Consider the following 21,774-nt stretch of genomic DNA (forward strand, 5'->3'; position numbering starts at 1 on the left):
GCCACCAGGTTTGGGGCTTCGCTCCGCGCAGGCTGTACTGGGTTACAAAGATTTAATTTCAGGTTTGTAGCCCAACAGGAAACCGGGGTGAACAGGTTTACCAGCCAAACGATGTGAAGGGCAGCCGAATGGAAGATATATTCCCACATCCTGGAGTACTGTAGCAGGATTAAGCATATTCTATGTATGAAGCTACAAGTTTACAAAACAGATTTGTGTTTCTAATTTGCCATGTAATCCCGTCTACCTACATTTGTTAGGTACCCTTCTGTGTAGGGTTATCCTATAATTAGAAAATGTCTCATTTCTCAGCTGAGAGTGACATTAAACTAGAAGGAAGCACGTATTATATTTATATCCCTAAATCCCCAGTGTACATCAAGAACACAAGAAGTAAGAAAAACCAACATTTGAAAACATGTTCACCTTTGCTGGTAATTAAACATTTGGAAAAATAAGGCAGCCAGAAGGCACTATATCATACCTACTTAAATTGGAAACTTTAAAAAGTCTAACATCTCAGTATTAATGAGATTGAAGAGAAGGAGATGCATTCGTCGGGAGGTTGTTTTTAGAGATGGTAGGATAGTAAGGAAAAAGAACCAGGGAAAAAATGTTTGCACATTTCCCCCAAATCCTATTCTAGTATCCTTAAGGCATCCAAAATAAGGTTAAAAAAAAAAAAAGTTTTAATATCTTCATGACAGAAAAAGAATTGGAAAAACGTTAACTATCCAAAAATGAGGAAAAGATTAAGCAGGCACGGCTGTCTGGCAGAATAATATGCAGGGAGTACAACTGAGAAACAAAATTCCCAGATTAAATGGAAAGGCACATTTGAAATACTAAGAGTAGAGAGACTTCCACTGCACTTCCACTGCAGGCAGCGCAGGTTCAATCCCTGGTTAGGGAACTAAGATCCTGCATGCCCCATGGTGTGGCCAAAACATTAATAAAATAAAATAAAAATAGGAGTAGAGCAATTATATTGTTACCATAATGTAAAACTACTTATGAGTAACAACTGGAAGAAGCAACGTAAGAATAATTGTGATTAGTGAAAGGGCTTATACTGTAACTAAATTATTATAAAAATGTTAACGATTTTGAATTGGCTAAAATATCTTACTACAGTACTTCCACTGCATTTGAATAACTGGATCTAAATTACTTTAAATTAGTCTTTGTATGAGATGATCTTCAGTTTGCTGTTTAGTTACTTAGGTAGCCTTGCTTAAACCTGTTTTGCATCTTTCAGTGCATAGCAAGTTTGCATTTTGAATATACTTTTTACAGGTGTAGCTAAATCATGAGAGGGCACAGGTCAAACAGTCTAGGAGTGGTAAGTTTACCCCAGAGGTAAGCTAGGAATAATTAGGTTTGTCAAATCAGTCCTGAGACTTGTAGAATGATATTACTGATACAGAATGGGTTAGATGTAAAGAGGAATTAGTTGGTAGTGAAAGTTCTTTACATGTTTAATTTTAACATAATAATGGAATAACCCAGTTAAAATGGCTTGTAATTAATAGTTGAAAGTATGTAATTGGAAGGCAAGTGAAAGCACCCAGGGCTAAAGATTTAGCTATATAAAACATTTAAAGTGATAAATGAAGGCTAAGTTTTAGGAAGGCATCTTTCAAATTAATTTGAAAGTTCTGGTTCTTTTAAATACACATTCCTGAAAGCCTCTTGTTAATGTTTCTTGCTTTTGCATTAGAGACTGTTTTGTCATACAGTTTAGAGTCTTGGGTTCTTACTTGTTTGCACATTTATATATAATGTCAAAAGAAGTGCTACGTAAATGAATTTTCTTTGATAATATAACCTATTGATATTTTGCACTTACATTAGAAATACCAATAGTAATATCTGTAGCAATAAAGTAATCCTTATCTCTCCAAGTAATCCTATTACTCCCCAAGTAATGAGTAAACATGCTACCAGGGAGATCACTTGAGGAAATTTACTTTCACTAAATGTAAATGGCTTTCTTGATTAATTTCAGTCAGTAAACACAAGTGAAAATTATTAATGGTATTTAGTTTGCAAACTCCATTTTATTCGTAGTTTGTTTCTGGGTTTTTTTTAAATTAGTTCACAAATCTGGTACAGACAGTTAAAACTGTTTATCACTTTGATAATCAGAAGCCTCTGGTATAACACAATCTTCATGAAAACGTAAAACAGAATACATGGTAATAATCTCTTTGAAAGCAATGGTTGCAAACATCCATGTTTCTAAGAAAATATAACTTTACGTATATATTTTAAGCAAGCTGTACCTCTTACATAAATTCAGACAATAGAAGGAGTGTGCAATCATAAAGCTTATTTTATGGAAAAAAATGAAAATTATTATGACCTAAATGATTTTAAGTAATTAGAGTCCTCTTGGATTGAATACAGAGTATAAAGATATTTTCCTTAATTTACAACCTTCCTGGTCAAAAAGAGCTGGAAAGTTGGTCAGTAAGCAGCATTGATATTACCAAGTAAGTTTAACCTAAATTCTTTAGGTAGAAATTGTAAAGTGTTCCAATTCCAGCTACTTTAGTTAACTGAGTGAGAACAGTCTTCAGTTTTTAAATGAAGACTGTTTAAGGAATTGAGCTTTTTACTTAGTTTTTGTGAGAGGGTCATTTTTTAAATCAGGTTTAGAGATTATTTCATGAACTCTAAACATTCTAGTTCCTTAGTTTTCTCAAAGAAAGAGAACTTCAGCAGTAGCAGGATGGACTGTCCCACACAAATGCCAGTAGGGGGTAATGCTCTGAATAAGTCAAAAGGCCTCCTAGTGTATCAAATAGGAGACAATTCAAACCAGAATGAATCAATGCACACTCCTCCTAGAAGGCTCCTCTGTTTAGAAACTGGAATGAGGATTACCAACACATTTTATACAAACACTCTGGTGTGCCATCCTGTAATGGGGGTGCTTAGTTATCACCCGTGGCATGAGATTAATGAGCTATTAATTCAACTTAAGCTTTCTGTGGAGGCACTAAGGCCATGCAGCTCCTTTTCCAAAAGACATAGAGATAAAAGACAAAGAAGGTAGAGGACTCTGAAAATTTTCTCTGATTTAATTTTCTCTGAAAAGTTAAATTCTACATAATAGTAAGAATGTTTGCTGAAAGAAAACTGACAAGTAAAACTGATTTAAGCGACAGATGTTCAAGATAAATTGTACTGAAAATACAATAACAAATTTTGGCCTGATAACCCTCATGCTGTCTTATAGCAAAACACTAAAATACATGCAACAGAGAAACTGGTGACATGAGGACTTCTTCTCCAGATTTCCTGGGGGGGCTGGCTGGGGGGGGAATGGAGAATATACTGTTTTCTTCTGTTTGCTTTCATAATGAATTATTCTTGCTTATAAATGACTTTCCCAAATTTTCCCAGTCATTTCTGATGAGAAATCATTCTTCAGTAGGAGGAGACCAGGTAAACTTACATGAAGGACATCAGGTGTCTTTTGAGTTCCTTCTGTCAGCTGGAGGAGCCATCAAATAGGTTCCGTAAAACTAACTCCATAACTAAAAAGGCTGGTAGAATTGGAACAGGAGTAATCTGTCATTAGTATACTTGTAATAAAATAAAGCTTGTTCCGAAACCACAAGGGCTGGTAAGAAGAGCAGAGCCTGTATAAAAGCAACTGGGTTCTCTAGAAAATGGATCTAGTATACAGAATGTGAGAATATACAGAACTCTCACTCAAGTTATAAAAATAGACATGGTTCTTGGACAAAAAGCAAATGAGTAGAAAAGAATTCTCCAAACATGAACTTAAAGACACATCTATATAAAACAACAAAACGTCATCTCAGAGCTCCGATCAGTCGTCTGTTGAAATGGCTGAAAAGGGGAGATGAACTAGAGACAGACAGGTCAAGAACCCACAGCTGATCTGTCTGACTCTTCTGGTTGGCAGTGTACACTGGTGATCACAGGCAGAGAGACTGATATATCTGATTGGTTGATGGTGCTTGGTGAATGAATGAGAAAACTCAAGATATAAAGTAATCTCTGAAAGTTTAAATCTTAGCTTCTACACTTGACAGTGTTGCACATGAGAAAGGATTCTAGGTGTTATCACCCAGAATCAACCCTGCCATTCACAACTCATGCTCCATGCCCCCATGGTTTCTTTTGTGGCCAAAGGATCAGCCTAGACTAAATATATAATAGAAAATAACTCTGGCCTTGAAATGAAGAGGGGTAGACCAGTAACTCATGCTCAGTACTTATAAATCACAAATACTGAAGCTAATGGCCTGTTTCCTTTTGACTGCAAAGGAGATGCCATGAGCTAAAGAAAGTCATGAGAGAAAGAAAGTCAAGAAGACATGGGTAGCAGCACCTTTCCATACCCGCCTGGATTTGAAAGGAGACTTTCACTCCTTATTCCTTTCAAACACAAAGTTCATCAGTTGGAAGGGGAAAAAATGGCTCTAAAGTTAAAGAGTCCCCAGAGAAAATGAGCAGTACATGAAATATGCCCTCTGTGGGCTAAAGGACAAGTTGCAAAACCAGTTAAGACACAAGAGGCAGCCCAAGGTCTTAATTATGGTTTTAGCGTAGTATATAGCACAATATGGGCAGCCCTTTTTCAATCCATTCAACAATTCAGCACCATCCACGTCCAGTCCAAAAAATTCCTGAAGAGTGGGCTTTCATCTTTGGTACCACCTTACGAGTTATTCTTGGTTTGCAATAGCTGCAAAGAAGCAAAAAAGCTGGTACCTTCACCTTGTCTGTGAGTACAAATGCTGGTACTCTGCTGCAACCACTGAGGCCAATTAAAATAATACTGTAACACACAGGAGTGATACATCCAGTTCCCAGGTTCCAGATAATAGCAGCCATGCCCATAAAGGAGTGGGATCATCCATCCCCATTGTTTAAGGCCTTCGGTTTGTTGTCCTCAGAGTAGAATAAAACACTGTGTTCCCACGGACAAGGAACTCCACAAGAACCCATGGTCTACTTTTGGACAGGGACTTTAAGTACCACACGTGCCAGGCACAGAAATAGGACTGGCCTATAGCTGTCACACTTGGAGAAGCTTCTGTTTTGGCAGCACAAACTAAAAACTTCTTAGTGTATTCTGGTTTTAGTCTTCTCTCCTGAGTGAAGCAGCCAGGGACTGCCAAGCTCCACAAGCCCTCAATCTAATAGTCAGCATTAATTCTCTTCATGGTCTTCTTCCACCCAGGCTACAATTTTCCCTTCCCATCCAGGGATGGCATCGTCATCATGGAAAACCTGGAGAAAGAAAAAAAGCCACCATGAAAAAATTGTAAGACAGGGAGTCTCACTAAACATCTGTGGTTGAAAAAGAAGATCTCAGACATAAAGGATAAAAAAGTATAGAGGAAAGCCTTGAGTTAGAGCCTATGTCCCTTTGGTTTTGTCCCTAAAGTTATAACTGGTTAAAAAATATATATACAGTTGACCCTTGAACAACACAGCGGTTAGAGACACTGCTCACCCTCCTCCCTGCCCTGGCCCTGTGCAGTCAGAAATCCACATATAACTTCACAGTTGGCCCTCCATATCCACAGTTCTGCATCCTCAGATTCAACCAGCTGCTGATTGTGTAATACCGTAGTAGGTATTTATTGAAAAGCGTCTGTATATAAGTGGATCCATGCAGTTCAAACTCATACTGTTCAAAGGTCAACACTGTATGTGTGTATATATACATATGCCTTATATAGCCTTAGTTCCGCATCTATGAAATGGTAAACGCATCCCATCCCTCTAGTACTGCTTTGCTCATAGAGATTTATAAGAATTAATAAATTACTAACCATAGAGCACTCTGGGCTTCTCAAAAGAAAGCAGTACTATAAGCATTTAAAAAATGAGAAAGGCGAAAATTTTGGCCCGGAGCATTGTAAAGAAAGGGTTAGAACGAAGACCAATCTTAACATGTGTGCATGCAGTTCTTTTCACTCATTTGTTCAATTCATTTCCTAAGCCACTAATAAATAGAAAGGGTTATTAAAACATTTCAGTGAGAAAATCTTTTTTTTTTTTTTCGGCTGCACCACGCAGCGTGCAGGATTTTAGTTCCCTGACCAGGGATCGAACCTGTGGCCCCTGCAGTGGAAGTGAGGAGTCTTAACAACTGGACCACCAAGAAAGTCCAGAAAATCTTTACAAAACAAAGTATTGGCTTTTCCAACCTTTCTCATTCTGTAACCGCTATGAGAGCGCTCGTAATACGTCATGACTCAGAACTCTCTTTCAAAAAAAAAGAAAAGAAAAGGTCTGTTTTTGGCAGATACATTACAAAGAGAAGTATAAGCTAAGAAAATAGTCAAGGAGTTGAGAATAAGCATAGATGACTTTGCAGAATTTCCTCATTTTCGTTATATGAGAAACTACCACCACAATATACAGTTTCATATATTCATGCCAGTTTGTTTATTTTGCTCTACATAGGAAGCAGAAAGTTTTCTAAGGTTTGGTTACAGATAGAAAAGAGACTCGAAAGCCAAGCATTTGTTCAATGTAGGTTCTTTATTTTCCCTAACAAAACTTTTTCCTTTTTAAAATAAAAATTCTATCCAAGTTTGATTAGAGTGATTAAGACCTTGAACTAAAGAAGCTATCAACTTCTTGGGCCATTCCCTGAACCTTCTCAGTCTAGAGTAATCAACTGGTCGGAGGCACTGGGAAACTCCTCTGACCTGGTTAGGGAACTGAGGTACTTCTGGATACTAGTCCTTGAGTAGAAGTCTTTGGGGTTCAAGAACAACCAGCAATACCACCCAGACTCCCTGTGGATTCTGTACCTCCTCCTTGACAGTGCCAAACTCAGGATCCAGTGCTTTGAAGTGATACCGATGATTTCCCTCCCGGTCAATAGCTGCTTTAAAATCCTTCAGTGTCACCTCCCCCAACCTGCAACAAAAAGAGAGAACACTAAAATAGACTCTTTATCAGTAGGTTGATGTCAGCTTTAAATCCAGGCCCCTGCCAAAGTCTCTGGAGGCAGAAACAACGTGGCCTTGTTAGGTCACCACCCTTGATAACCTAGATGATTCTGAAACAGCAGAAGTTAGGGAGCCAGTCACTATTAGGGAATGAAAATGGCATTACAAATGGGTTGATCTGAGAATTTAAAATAGATTTATTGCTTTGGCAGCAGCCAAATTACTTTTTTTCTGTTTTACTCTGAAAATAAGACACAAAGTCTCTGAAATCTAATTTGTTAAACTATCGGTATGTCTAAGTTCTCTTGATTTCCTTATTTGCAACAATTCCATTTCTATAGGCTGGTAGAATTAAATCAAGTATCACCATCTTTACTTCAGAAAGCTCCCCTCTAACACAAACCAAGCAGACTCTTTAGGAAAGGGAAATCTTATCACCTCTCTCAGCAGTTGGTTCCAGAGTTTAAAAATCTTTATTTCAAAGCCATTTACCTTAGAAGGGAGTATATTAATTGAGTGTTTGAAGGTTTTTAACATGAATTCTCTATAGGTTAGCTGCAGTCATCAAATAGTAACAAAGATCAATGAGTAATAAGTAGCCCTGGAATGCCAGGCTGTAATCCAAAGCTATCAGCAGAAGCTATTTTGAACACTTAAAAAATTGCTTTCCTAACTTGGAGCATCTTTGCATATCAGGATTGGAAGCACTATTATTGTGTCTGTACCTTGTAATGCCACTGGTTAGTGGTGAAACTAGAACTTGAATCTCTATCTCCTGTGCCCTTCTCACTACACTGCTTCTCAAACACCTTACAGCTGGTTAGATGGGCAGTAACTAATGATTCTGCCTTCCTGTCCTTTTTAAAGGAGAAATAATGATCCCAGAATCTCACCTCTTTGGTATATTGACCATGAAGGGCGTAAGTGACCGGTCAGTGAAATAGAGCACCTTCGTGCAGGCGCTGCTGACAGTTGGAGAGCTCTGCGAGTGAGACAACTCTGCAATCAGAGAGAGACTTTGTGGTCAGAACATTCAATTTGCTTCCAACAACCCATCATTTCTAGTTATTCAAAATGTCCCAGGAGAATGAAGCTGCCTGAGGTCATAGCACAGTTTTCACACTCTTGCCAAACACCTTGTCCACAGGGTGTGTGACCCACAGGAAGTCACCACTGGGGCCACTAAGACAAGAGGTGCTTCGGACATGGATGCTATCACAAGGACCATCATTTCTCACCCGTCACAGGTGATTCTAACAGGGGAACAGCAACTGTTCTGACAGGCACTGTTGCCAAGAGTCAAAAGAGGTCAGAGAAGCCAGGCAAGATTTCAGCTAGGGCAGAATAGACACACGGCAGGAGCTGCAGACACTGCCAGCATTTAGACTGCGGAGGTCAGTGGTAGAGAATGCACATGAACTTCATGAAAAGACAAATGATTACGAACAAGAAACACAGAAGCAAAGTAACCGTAGAAACTCAGATTCCAAGAGGCCTTATATTTCCAGTCTAAAGGGCAAAAAGTCTACTTTTATCCCTTAGCTACATAGGATCTATATGTGTTGGTCCCCGTGGTTGTTTTTTTTTTAATAAATTTATTTATTTTTGGCTGCGTTGGGTCTTCATTGCTGCGTGCAGGCTTTCTCTAGTTGCGGTGAGCGGGGGCTACTCTGTGTTGCCACGCGTAGGCATCTCATTGGAATGGCTTCTCTTGTTGCGGAGCACGAGCTCTAGGCTCGCGGGCTCAGTAGTTGTGGTTCACGGGCTCTAGAGCACAGTCTCAGTAGTTGTGGCGCCCGGGCTTAGTTGCTCTGCAGCATCCGGGATCTTCCCCAACCAGGACTCAAACCCGTGTCCCCTGCACTGGCAGGCGGATTCTTCACCACTGCGCTACCAAGGAAGCCCGGTCCCCGGGGTTTTTAACTTAAATTTCTTAATCCATATCTTGTCTCTATTCTTTGTATAGGTACTTATGGAAAAATTTAATCAATGAGTTATTTGTGATTATGACTTTAAGAGAATAGAAGAAAAGACCAATTAAAAACTTCTATCACAAGGACCAAAAATAATTAAACTTTTATTAAAATAACTCCTGCAATTCCAGCTACACATTTTCTTCATTTATTCTAGGCATTTATCCCAATCAAACAGGCAGCCACCAGAGAGCAGTTCTAGGAAGGGGTTTTTTGGTTTTTGTTTTTGATTTTTTGGCCGCACAGTGCGGCTTGTGGGATCTTAGTTCCCCAACCAGGGATCAAAACAGGGCCCTCGGCATCGAAAGCATGGAGTCTTAACCACTGGACCACGAGAGAACTCCCTAGGAAGGGGTTTAAAATAAGGAAGTAGGAGGGATGAATAATACACGAGAGAAAGACAAGGGAACATTCTCTCTTTGCACAGCAATCAATCAGTTTTCAGAATTTTTTTCAAAGAATGCCAATTATTGAAACCTACATGCCACGATGTTCCTTTGTCTCCATCACCTAGAACAGGGCCTGGCACACACTGGCTTTTTAATAAAATAAAATATTCACTCTTATCATTAAATTTATGATGGATCCTTTCACTCATTCATTCAACAAACATTTATTGAGCACTTACCATGCACTAGATTTTGAGAATATAAAATTAATTATATGCCTCTGACCTCAAAGATTTCACAGTCCAATATAGATGACAGGTATGATAATAAATAATTACAATACACTAAAATCAGATTGGTACAAACTGCACAAGAAGACTGAAGATGAAGTAGTTAATTCTACCTGGAAGAGGTCAGAAAGGTCCCATAGTTGGAGAATTGTTAAGCAAAGCACCTAAAAAATATATCAGATATAGAAGTTGGAAAGGGCATTCCCAGAATGAAGGATACTTGTAAAGGCATGAAAAGGGATGGATCATGTATTTATAAAACTGAAACTCAACTAGTAAGGCTGGAGTGTAAGTAATACATTGGGAAGTAATGGAAGATGAGGATAATAAAGCAGGGCCCAGATCACAAAGGACTCTGCCAGGCTAAGATGTTTAGATATTAGTCTTAAGCTCTGGGGAGATATTCAAAGGAAGTGATACGATCAGACTGGCATTTTAGAAAGGTCAGTCTAGCAGCAAGTATGGGTCTAGTATGGGTTGGATGGGAGAAATTCTGGAAACAGTAATCCCATTAAGAGGCAATTAAAATAATCTGAAAGATGAGGAAGGGTAAGATATAGCCCTGGAGCTAGAGAAGGGATGGATTTAAGAGAACTTTAGAAGGTAAAAGTCTGAGTACTTTGGATATAGTTGAACATCAAGGATAAAAGGGAAAGGGAAAAATAACTAAGATTTATAATCTAGGAAAACAGATGCATGGTAGTTACCAGTACCTAAGCTAGGGGAACAGAAGTATCATACATTTAAAATGTTTACTGGGTGCCTATTATGTATCAAGTACTAGAGATACAAAGATAAACTAGGTACAATTCCCACCCATTAAGGAGCTCAAAGTCTAGTGGGGTAAAATAGCAAAACAGTTATAATATAATAAAATAAAACATGAAAATAATATTGCTATGGACTCAGTTGTGTCCTCCCCACATTCATATGTTGAAGCCCTAGACTCCCATGTGACTGTATTACAGATAGGGCCTTTAAAGAGGGATTAAAGTTAAATGAGGTTATAAGAGTGGAGCCCTGATCCCATAGAACTGGCGCCCTTGTAAGAAGAGGAAGAGACACCAGAGCGCTCTCTCTCCACCACGTGAAGACACAGCAGGTAGGCAGCCATCTGCAAGCCAAGAAGAAAGCCCTCCTTCAGCAGAACCTGACCACACTGGCATCCTGATCTTGGGACTTCCAGCCTCCAGAACTGTGAGAAAATAAATTTCTGTTGTTTAAGTCACTCAGTCTATGGTATTTTGTTATGGCAGCCCAAGCTGACCGATAAAATGTTATGTACACATTTTAGGTGAATTTGAAGGTAAGAGTATGTCAAATGCCACACAGAGGTCTAGTAGATAAAGACAGATTTGGTAAACAGGTCACTGATGACATTAGTGAGAGGAGTTTCAGGTTACTAATGAAGAAGGCTGAGTTGGATTGCACAGGCTTTTCGAGTAAAACAGAAAAAGATTAATGAGGGAAAAATAGTCTTACTCAACATTAACTCATGTGATAAAATGATAATTGCTGTTTCAGGGTGACAATACTATAAAAATCATATACAAAAACCTCAGCGAATAAACGACCCAGAAACATAGCCTTGCGTATACATGTGTGTGTAAATTTAATACATGATTTTAAAAGGCATCACAAATCAGTTTTAGCTTTTAAGTTTAGGTTTATGATCCATTTGGAGTTGATTTTTTATATAGGGTATGAGGTATGGGTCAATGCTCTTTTTCTGAATAATTTGTTGAAAAGCCTATCCTTTTGCCATCAAATAGTTTTTGCACTGTTGTTAAAAATCAACTGGCCAAATATAAGTAAGTCTATTTCTGAACTTTCTACTCTGTTCCAATGACCTATGTGTCTATCCATTCACCTATACTGCACTGTCTTGATTACTCTAACTTTATAGTTAGTTTTGAAATCAGGTAGTGCAGCACTTCAACTACTTTATTTTTTCTTAACTTTTTTTTTTGAACTATTCTAGTTTCATCCATATAAATTTTAGTATCGGCTTGTTTATATCTACGAAAAGTCTGATAGGATTTTTATTGGAATTGCATGAAGCTATAGATCATTTGGGGAGAATGAACCATCTTCACAATGTTGAGCTATGTTTTCCCCATCAAACAAGGCTGCTTCTCAATTAATATGATGCTGATAAACAATAATTTTGTAAGTGGTAAAAAACTATGTAATAAAAACCAGATTATTTTTAAAATCTATCATCTCCCTTGTTTCTATTTGTTCCATGTTTTTTGTTCCTTTTCTCTTTTATCCTCTTTTTCTCCCCGCTTTTGGAGTGTGTATGTGTGTATGTGTATATATGTATATATATGTATATATGTATGTGTACATGTATATATTTTGGTATTGTCTTCAAAGCCCAGTGTGTTTAGATTCTCAGTTTGAATACACCATTTCAACATGGAAACTATATTTTAAATAGTGAGATATTTTACTTCTTTTGCTATTGGATTGGGTATTTTTACAATTCCTTTTTATCTCCCCTATTAATTTTGTTATTTAATTCTTTAAAAATTTAGTGGTCACTCTTGGATTTAAATACACATCTTTAATTAGTCAGTCAGCTTTCAAATGATATTTACTGCATCACATGTAATGTAAGAACTACAGAAGTGACAACAGTAGAGTCCTAATTCCTCCATCCCAATCTCTGTATTATTGTCATACATTTTACTTTTACATATGGCATAAACCAGTAATACATCAATACATTTTTTGCTTTAAACAGCCTGTTATCTCTTAGAGCAATTAAAAATAAGTGGGGGAAGGTCTTTTATATTTACCTTCATTTTAACCACTTTTTTTGCATCTCCCAGTTTCTTTCATATCATACTCTTCCTGTCTGATGAAATTACTTTAACATTTCCTGCCGTGCAAGTCTGCTTGTTATGAATTCTCTTGGTTTTGTGTAAAAATATATATATATACTCTCTACCTACAGAATTCTAGCTTTTTATAGAATTCTAGATTTTTTTCTTTCAGTGCTTTAAAAATATCCCCCCACTATCCTATAACCTGCAAGGTCTAATAAGAAATCTGTAATTCTCATCTTTGTTCTGTATGTAGTAATTTTCCCCCTCTTCAAGGGGGAAAAGATTTTCTCTTTTCTTTGATTTTCAGCAATTTGACTCTTTTGTTGTTTTTGCTATTCATACTTCTTGGAATGCTCAGCACTTCTTGGATCTGTAGTGTGATGTTTTTAAAGCATTTCTGGAAAAATAATTGGCCTTTATCTCTTCAAATACTTCTTCTGCCCTGTTCTATCTCTTGTTGTTCAGGGATTCTAATTACTTGTATCTTAGTCCATTTGATATCGTCCCACAGCTACTGGATGCTCTAGGTTGTTTGTTTTTTCCTCTCTCCTACTCTTTTTCTTTTTGTATTGCAGTTTGGGTAATTTCTATTGACCTATCTTCAAGTTCACTGATTCTTTCCTTAGCTGTGTTGAGTCTTCTGATGACCCTGATGAACTTGCTGAAGGCACACTTTTTTTTTAAGTTAATTAATTTATTTATTTTTGGCTGCACTGGGTCTTCGTTGCTGCACGCGGGCTTTCTCTAGTTGTGGTGAGCGGGGGCTACTCTTCATTGCAGTGCACAAGCTTCTCATTGTGGCGGCTTCTGTTGTTGCAGAGCACAGGTTCTAGGCGAGTGGGCTTCAATAGTTGTGGCACACGGACTCAGTTGTTGTGGCTCAGGGGCTCTAGAGCACAGGCTCAGTAGTTGTGGCACATGGGCTTAGCTCCGCAGCATGCGGGATCTTCCCAGAGCAGGGCTCGAACCCGTGTCCCCTGCATTGGCAGGCATATTCTTAACCACTGCACCACCAGGGAAGTCCCTGAAGGCACTCTTCATCTTCGTAATATTTATTTTTATTTCTAACATTCCATTTGACTCCTTTTCATAATTTCCATATCTTTGCTAAAATTCCTCACCTGTACATGCATTATATTAACATTTTTACTTCAGCCATTAATACCGTTTTTAAAAATTCCTTTTCTGATGGTTTCAACATCCTAGTCATATCTGAGTCTACTCTTGAATAGACGCTTATTGACTCTTGACAGTAGCTTATATTTTTCTTGCTTCTGTGGATGCCTCATAATTTTTTATTGACTATCAGACATCACGTGTAAGACAGTAGAGACTAAGGTAAAAAAGGTTTATGTCTAGAAATGGGCACACTGCTTGTACTTCCCAGCCATTGGTGGGGACAGCTGAGCCAATCTAGTCAGGAATTGAGCTGGGATTGGGATTTTTATTAAGGTTACTTTCAGCACACCATCACCTTCAAATTTCTCTAGGGTTATGTTTAGGAAGGTAGCTGGATTGCTGGAGGGTTTTTCCTCAATATTCCTGCTCCACCCTCAACTTTAGACTTTACTTGTGTGCCTGTGCCTCAGAGTCAGTCTCTTCACGCGTGTGCCCCTCCCACAGAGGCAGACTGCTATTGCTTCTTACACAGTACTTGCTCATCTGGTGGTGAGGGATAAGGGGGGCTTCTCTGTTGTCATGATCCAACCTCAGTCTTGAGGGTGGGGCTTTCTCAGTGATCCTACTCTTTCCCCAGTGGTAGGCAACCTCTAGTGATCTGAGCCCAATACAGTTTCCTGCCACTCCCCTGGGATAGAGAGTGCTTTCATCCTTTTTTCTTCCCCCTAGCTGAAATAGGTCTTCACCTTTACCTGGGAAAGCGAGGGAGGGGCAACAGAATTTGCTGCCCTTTCTTAGTGGCTTAAGACTTTTGTTCTTTAAGGGACAAAGGTCCAGATGGGGCTTCACATTTTTCCAGCAGTGACAGGTGCTCCCCTGCTCTGGGCCTCCACCACCAAAACAGGTTTTCTCTAGACTCTCTTCCCACAACAAATCTTTGTCATAAGCACCCAAATGGAAGTCGATGGAAGAGTCAGCAAGGAGGTGCAAACTATTCTTGCATTCATGGCCCCCAGGGTTCCTATAATCTCTGCAAAGCCTTTCACAATTCATTAAAATCTTAGCTGTGTGTATGGTGGTCCCATTTTCCTCCCATGCTCTGCCACAAGTGAACAAGTGCTGTAACCTATCTGTCCACTAAGGGACCTGTTTACATTTCTGGCTAGTTAGCTACCCTCTGATTTCATCTCTCTGATGGATTCAAGAAAGTTATGGTATTTTGGACTATTCAACCTTTTCTTTCTGTTAGCATAGGAACAAGGCTCCTTCCAGGTCTTTTTTAAAATTCACATTTTAAAAATTGAGGTAAAATTCACATAACACAAAACTCACCATTTTAACCATTTAAAGTGTACAATTCAGTGGCATTTAGTACATTCACAGTGTGGTGTAATCACCACTATCTAGTTCCAGAACATTTTCATTATCCTTAAAAGAAATCTTGTACCCATTAAACAGTCACTCCCTTCCTAATCCTGACATCTGTCTAATCTACTCTACTTTCTGTCTCTATGGATTTGCCTGTTCTGGACATTTCATATAAAAGGATCCATCCAAATTGTGCCCTTTTGTGTCTGGCATCTTTCACTTAACATTTTCAAGGTTCATCCACGTTGTAGCAGGTATCAGTACTTCACTCCTTTTTATGGCTGAATAGTATTCCATTGTCTGCATATATAAGAAATTGTTTATCCACTCATCAACTGATGGACATTTGGCTTGCTTCCACCTTTTAGCTATTGTGAATAATTCTGCTATGAAGATATATGTACAAGTTGTTTTTTTGAACACTTGCTTTTAATTCTTTTGGGTATATACATAGGAATGGAATTGCTAGGTCATATAGTAAATTCTATGTTTAACTCTTTGAAGAGCCACCAAAGTGTTTTCTATAGTGGCTGTACCATTTTACATCCCCACCAGCAATGTATAAGGGCTCCAATTTCTCCACATCCTTACCAACAATTGTTATTTTCCATTTTTTTGGAACCACCTAGTAGGCATGAAATGGTATCTCACTCTAGTTTTGGTTTGCATTTCCCTAATAACTAATGATTTTAAGCATATTTTCATGTGCTTATTGGTCAATTATTTATCTTCTTTAGGGAAATGTCTATTCATTTGTTATCCTTTGCCCATTTGTTATCAGATTTTTCTGTCTTTTGTTATTAAGCTGTAAGAGTTCTTTAAACATTGTTCATCCCAGGCCCTTATCAGATATTTGATTTTCAAATATTTTCTCCTATTCTGGTTATCTTTTCACTTTCTTGTTAATGTCCTTTGATGCAAAATAGCTTTCAGTTTTGATGAAGTCCAATTTTTCTATTTTTTTCATGCTTTTGATGTCTAAGAATCCAAGGTCATGAATATTCCCCCCTGTGTTTTCTTCTGAGACTTTCATAGTTTTAACTCTTGTATTTAGGTCAATAATGCACTTTGAGTTAATTTTTGTACATGGTGTGAGGTAGGGGTCCAGCTCTATTCTTTTGCATGTGGATATCAGTTGTCCTGACACCATTTATTGAAGATACTATTTGCTGGTCAAATGATCATAGATATATGGGTTTTATCTGAACTCTCAATTCTATTCCACTAGTCTACTGTATTACTTTTAAAATAATTATTGTTGTTGTTTTTCCTTAAGAGTAAATGGCAAGACAGGAAGTGGGTTCAGAGAGAAGATTACTCTTTTAGGAGATTTGACTGTAGTGAAAAGGAGAAAGAGCATAGCCTTGCATATCTCACATGCCACATGCAACACCAGATTATTTGCATATAATATTGTACTTAATGCTCATAATCCTTTACGATTATCTCCATTACATAAATGTGAAAACTAAAATACAACATTAATTAATACTCTTGCCCATGATATACTATGCTGATAGCTACAAGTGCATCGCAGATCTGTTTGATTCTATACTCCATCTTTTTTCCACTCTATTGTTTTGTGTCCAGTTTTGCACATGAGTTTGAAGTGCCTTTCAACCTACAGAGATACCCAGTTGGCATTCAAAAATATAGCCCTGAAGCTCAGAAAAGGTTTGGAGTTAGAGATGAAAGTTTAAGAATAATTGGCACATGAGGTGGATGGACCTAGAGCCTGTCATACAGAGTGAAGTAAGTCAGAAAGAGAAAGACAAATACCGTATGCTAACACATATATATGGAATTTAAGAAAAAAAAATGTCATGAAGAACCTAGGGGTAAGACAGGAATAAAGACACAGACCTACTAGAGAATGGACTTGAGGATATGGGGAGGGGGAAGGGTAAGCTGTGACAAAGCGAGAGAGAGGCATGGACATATATACACTACCAAACGTAAGCTAGATAGCTAGTGGGAAGCACACGCATAGCACAGGGAGATCAGCTCGGTGCTTTGTGACTGCCTGGAGGGGTGGGATAGGGAGGGTGGGAGCGAGGGAGACGCAAGAGGGAAGAGATATGGGAACATATGTATATGTATAACTGATTCACTTTGTTATAAAGCAGAAACTAACACACCATTGTAAAGCAATTATACTACAATAAAGATGTTAAAATAAAAAAAGAATAATTGGCACACAAGAGTAGCTGAAGCCATGGAAGTAGAAGGGATCACCTATAAAGAATATGAGACCTAAGTCTAGACCTTAGTGGAATCTCAGGGCACATTCAAGGGTTAGACAGAGAAGGAGAAGAAGAGGAGGTTGTATCTACTTCATGAGACTACAATCCAGTGAGGGCAAGTACCAAGTCCATCTTGTCCATCTCTATACCTCCAGTGCCTCACAAGGGTGTTACATAATGGATGCTCAGTAAATATCTGTTGAATGAATAACTGTTTGGTAGTGAAGTTAAAGGAGAAAAATGTTTCCAGAAGAAGACTATTCAAGAATAGTAAATGCTTTTGAAAAGTCTATGGAAGATAAGGTAACCACTTTGATTAGGCAACGAGAAAGTCAACAGTGATCCAAAAAAAAGAACACTAAGTGGAGTAACTGAGTCCAACTAGTCCAACTAGTGGTTTAAGAATTGAATGGGAGGTAAGGATGAAAAAAGAGCAATTGCAGACTACTCTTTCAAGAAGTTTGACATAGGGGAATAAGAGAAGTAAGCCAGTAGCTAGAGGGCTAGCAAGTTACACAAGTGTTTGTATTTCTAGATGAGAGACATTTCAGCTTATCTGTAAATATAGATATTAGATTAACACCCTAGTTTATAAGAAGCTCTGAATTTATTTGTAGTATTTTAAATAAGTAATTCATATACACAAGAGAATTATTCCAGGGAGGGAGAAATTTATTATACTTCTGAAAAAGAATTTCCAAATATTTAGCCTACATACATTGGCAGTTTATACTAACCCAAAGGAAGTACTGAAGAGGATAACAATAAAATAAAAACCCTACCAAGAAAACAGAAATGACTGGGTCAAAACAATGCTAGAAAAAGAAACTGAAACAAATTTTGGTACTAACATAATCTGTTTCATTCCCAGTGTAAAGATCTCATTCAAGAGGAAAAGATACCTGGAGGCTTGAGAATGCTATCTTATCTACTCTACAAAAAATATTTTACCTTTCATATTTGTGCAAATGCTTTAAATGTTTTACTTTAGATTTTGTTTATTAATGTGGTTTTAAAAATTATATATTTAACATATAAATCTGATATGGTCAGCCTTTAACTATTTGGTTTTTATAAATTATTATTTAGATATTTTAAGATTAGGCCTGGGTAAACTATAAAAGGTAAGAAAACGTGAATGCTATTAGACCAAAAGGTAAGATACAAAGTAAAATAGAAATTACTAGGCAGGGTAGATTTCCAACCTGTCAGAATTAACAAGGCAAAAAGATGTAATGAGTGGGCACAGAGCAGGTTCAAACAAACGGAATGACCTATGCACTCAAAGTTTTAATGAAAGTCCACAAAGAAATTAAACTTCTTGCCTCTAGGAAGAACTGGAAATATTCTGTGCTATTTGGAACTTTAGGGTGATTTGTAAGTGTGTTTTTTTTAATATATATTTTGCTTTGCTTGGTGTAACTATTTTGAGCTTGTACATTTCCAAAGATATTTTATTTAAGATATTTTAGCCTCTCTGAATCAGCAGCACCTTGCACGTGGTCAAATGGTACTCAGGTGGTGGTGATGATGATGTTATGGGTCTTCACAGTCCTAGAAATAACTCAATTCTAGTATTGCTACAGAAACAACATATTACAAGAGTGAAGTACTACAAGAAAAACTCTATCCCCAAAATATCAGTAGCATAATAAATACTAAGTTTCTGATCTAATATGCTAGGAGTCCTTACTAAGCAATAATGAGTACTTACTTGAATTAGGGGGCCAGGACTCCCGGTATTCACTACCTGCTTGAGTTCTGGGTGACTTGCCCCGAACCTGGGGAGCCACACAAAAATCACGAGAGTTATAATTAATGGGAGAATTCAACCAAGAAACTTAAATCCTAAAAGTGTATCTAAAATATATACTTTTCTACCACATCTTTTTCCACAGTATATAAAATTGGACATGTTTATTCTAACAATAAAAATGTACATTTATAAAAAGATTTTTAGTTTCCAATGTTTTCCCCATATATTTCCCATATATAATGCCAAGTTCATTCGGGGGGAAGAGGACAGAGAATAGGCAGTAAAGGGACACCTGTGGGTCAAGAACCACAGTTCCTTAGACAGTTACACAGTTGCCAAGAGCAAGAGTTACCCGTGAACTCCCTCCCTGGACTGTCATACCATGATGAACAGTCAGCTCCCCAGAGAGGAAAACCAAAGAGAAAAGCAACTGTATATCTTAGCACTGCCTTCATCTACATTAAAATTGATAAGACCAAGCTTCTTTGGGGGAACAAGAGAAACACCACCGAAAGAGGGTTACCCTTCTGTCCTGTTTCCTCTGGGTCTCCATGGCGTGCAGGCGCTCCATGAGGCTGGAGATGCCCTGCTCCAAGCTGTCGATGGTGTGGTGCTGAGGGTCGTGGCCACTGAAGCTGTTGCGCAGGCTGCGGAGGGCATCCCGAACAAGCTGCAGGTCACTGCTCTGTGGGCAAAAATGTGGTGCTGCTGGCACGGCACGCTGCCATGTTATTAACCACATCCCAACTGCTGGGCTTAAGAAGATAGAGGTGAGAGGTTTCCAAAAGAGATCTTTTATTTTTGAGGGAGGAGGTGTAAACTGTAGGAAATTTTCCTCCACAGATACAAGCCCACTGTTTGTCCACTAATTCTTAATTTTGGATAGCAAGTGCCTCACAACTTTACACACCCAACAGATGCAAGAATTGGGGAATGGGGATATGAAAGGCCTACTCCACTGGCGATGGCTAGGGTACTCTTCTGGTTTTGGCTGGAAGTGGCAAGTCTGTACTCAAATCCTAAGCACCTACCCCTCTGTGAGTGACTGAAGCAGCTCCTTTTCCTGCCACTGGAAGGAGAAAACCATTGCTTTGAGGGTTGTGACTGCTGCAGTGGGTCACCTATAGCGGCAAGAAGAAATGATGCTTCTATAATGGAGAATTCCAAAGTAAGATGTCCCACCTTATTTTTCCTCTTTACACTGGTCACCTCCTGACACAGTGCAGAGATTTTTTTCCCTTTTGTTCACTGCTATATCACCAATACTTGACACTCAGAAGGCACCGCTGAATGCAGAGTGAACAAAATGAAAACCTCACCTGGAGGCCCCAACCTAGCCTCTGCCTGGCCCCTGGAGGGCCTGAGAATGCTGCTCCAGCATCTCCTGCCTTTGCTTCAGTAGCAGAAAAAAAAAAGAACAATGACTAGTATTTTTTGAGCCTAACTCTGTGCCAGGTGGATCTACCAGGACTGTGTTTAGTAACTTAATGGGTTATCTTATGTACACGTCATAATGTCAGAGAAGGCCACTGTCATTTTCCAGATGAACGTTATTTCTAAGGTTCAAAAGTGAAGCAAATGAAGGTACACAATGGTAAGAAAGTAATAAAGCTGGAATTTGAAACCAGACTTTCTTATCCCAGAACCCGCACTTGTAAGTGCCTCGCCAAATCGCCTCCTGACAAACTGACCTGTGGTGTTGGTTCAGCCCTGAGTCGATAACAGAATCTCCCTCTTTGCCCTTGTAAACATGGGAGGGAGACCCCAAGTGGTAGGTTACCTCCTCTGCCTCTCTTTTCATACAGTGAGCCAGAAGGACATCTTTGTGTTCCAGATCCACCTGCAAATCAGACACTCCATCAGAAAAGGACTTGTTCAGGTCAGAGGAGCAGGAAAGTCCGTGGCAGAACGTGTCCCCACCTGCTGGTAACTGGCCTCAGAGAGTTTCCGAAGTGCTTCCTCCAACTTGGCCTGGTACTGTTTCAGGAGGCGGTCCTTCTGCCCCAGTTCTTTCTGCAACAGAGACACAGCCTTCAGATGCACGGCAAAGCCAAGGACGTCCAACGCTTCACCTGCTGTGATGGAATTTCCACCTGAGGAAAGCAGAGCCTCAGAGGGAACAGCCCTTTCCTCAAGCTGCACGGGAAGACGTTATATACCATGGGAGCCTCACATGGAGCAAAGGATTCTGGGAAAGGGAAGGAGGATGGGCACTACCATTAGCAGGAGGACCACTGCATGCCATCCATGCTAGCTAGAGGTAAAGGTTAAGACTGAAGTGAAGTTTCCAGACTCCTAGTTCTGTGTTCTTGCTCCTAGCCATGCTATCTACCTTCAGGGTTAGTGGATCAAAGGAACTCAGAAAAAGATTTCCTTGCAGAAAGCAAGAATGAGAACAGAGTACTTAAGTGCTGTTTGAACAACAGTAACAACAGGCTGTTCACCAAAGGTCAGATGGAAATAATTTCCAAACTGATATACATTCTTACTTTATATTCTCCCAAGAGCCGATTCCTCTCGTCTAGCTTCCTCTGCAGATCCACCTGCAAGAAGAATAAGAAAGCATTCTTTGGTGTGGAAGTATTGTCTGCCAATCCAGTAGGAAACCAGCTACTTAGTAACTGGAGTTGATGTTGGCAGTTACAGCATACAGCACAGAGAGGGCATGACTATGGTAAAAAAAACACACAGCCGCTCTCCACATCTTCAGTGAGATAATCAGACTATAGAACCACAATGCAGCCTCAGTGTCTCAGTGCCCTCAAAGTTGAAGGGCTCGAGGCCAATGTGGCAATGGGCTTTCACCTGGGAACAGAGAGGAGTCTGATGGGGAATAGATCTAAACGGAC

At 38.9% G+C, this 21,774-nt stretch overlaps 1 protein-coding gene across 4 annotated transcripts in view; it reads right to left on the reverse strand.

The window, feature by feature from the left end:
• Nucleotides 1-2,026: 2,026 nt before the first annotated feature.
• Nucleotides 2,027-21,774, reverse strand: part of DIXDC1 (DIX domain containing 1) — a 64,395-nt gene continuing 44,647 nt past the window's right edge. For all 4 annotated transcript variants that reach the window (XM_027082325.1, XM_027082324.1, XM_027082326.1 and 1 more), the window contains 9 exons: nucleotides 21,415-21,468; nucleotides 20,846-20,938; nucleotides 20,706-20,765; nucleotides 19,957-20,046; nucleotides 19,449-19,610; nucleotides 18,884-18,950; nucleotides 7,847-7,952; nucleotides 6,813-6,921; nucleotides 2,027-5,274 (listed from right to left, as the gene is read on the reverse strand). In XM_027082325.1, coding sequence (XP_026938126.1) covers nucleotides 5,194-5,274; nucleotides 6,813-6,921; nucleotides 7,847-7,952; nucleotides 18,884-18,950; nucleotides 19,449-19,610; nucleotides 19,957-20,046; nucleotides 20,706-20,765; nucleotides 20,846-20,938; nucleotides 21,415-21,468 — 822 coding nt within the window. In that variant the 3' untranslated portion in view covers nucleotides 2,027-5,193. The remainder of the gene's footprint in view (nucleotides 5,275-6,812; nucleotides 6,922-7,846; nucleotides 7,953-18,883; nucleotides 18,951-19,448; nucleotides 19,611-19,956; nucleotides 20,047-20,705; nucleotides 20,766-20,845; nucleotides 20,939-21,414; nucleotides 21,469-21,774) is intronic.

The sequence above is a fragment of the Aethalodelphis obliquidens genome, unplaced genomic scaffold (genome assembly GCF_003676395.1).
Source record: "Aethalodelphis obliquidens isolate GAN/ISIS:26980383/991018 unplaced genomic scaffold, ASM367639v1 scaffold46, whole genome shotgun sequence".
Lineage (NCBI taxonomy): Eukaryota > Metazoa > Chordata > Mammalia > Artiodactyla > Delphinidae > Aethalodelphis > Aethalodelphis obliquidens.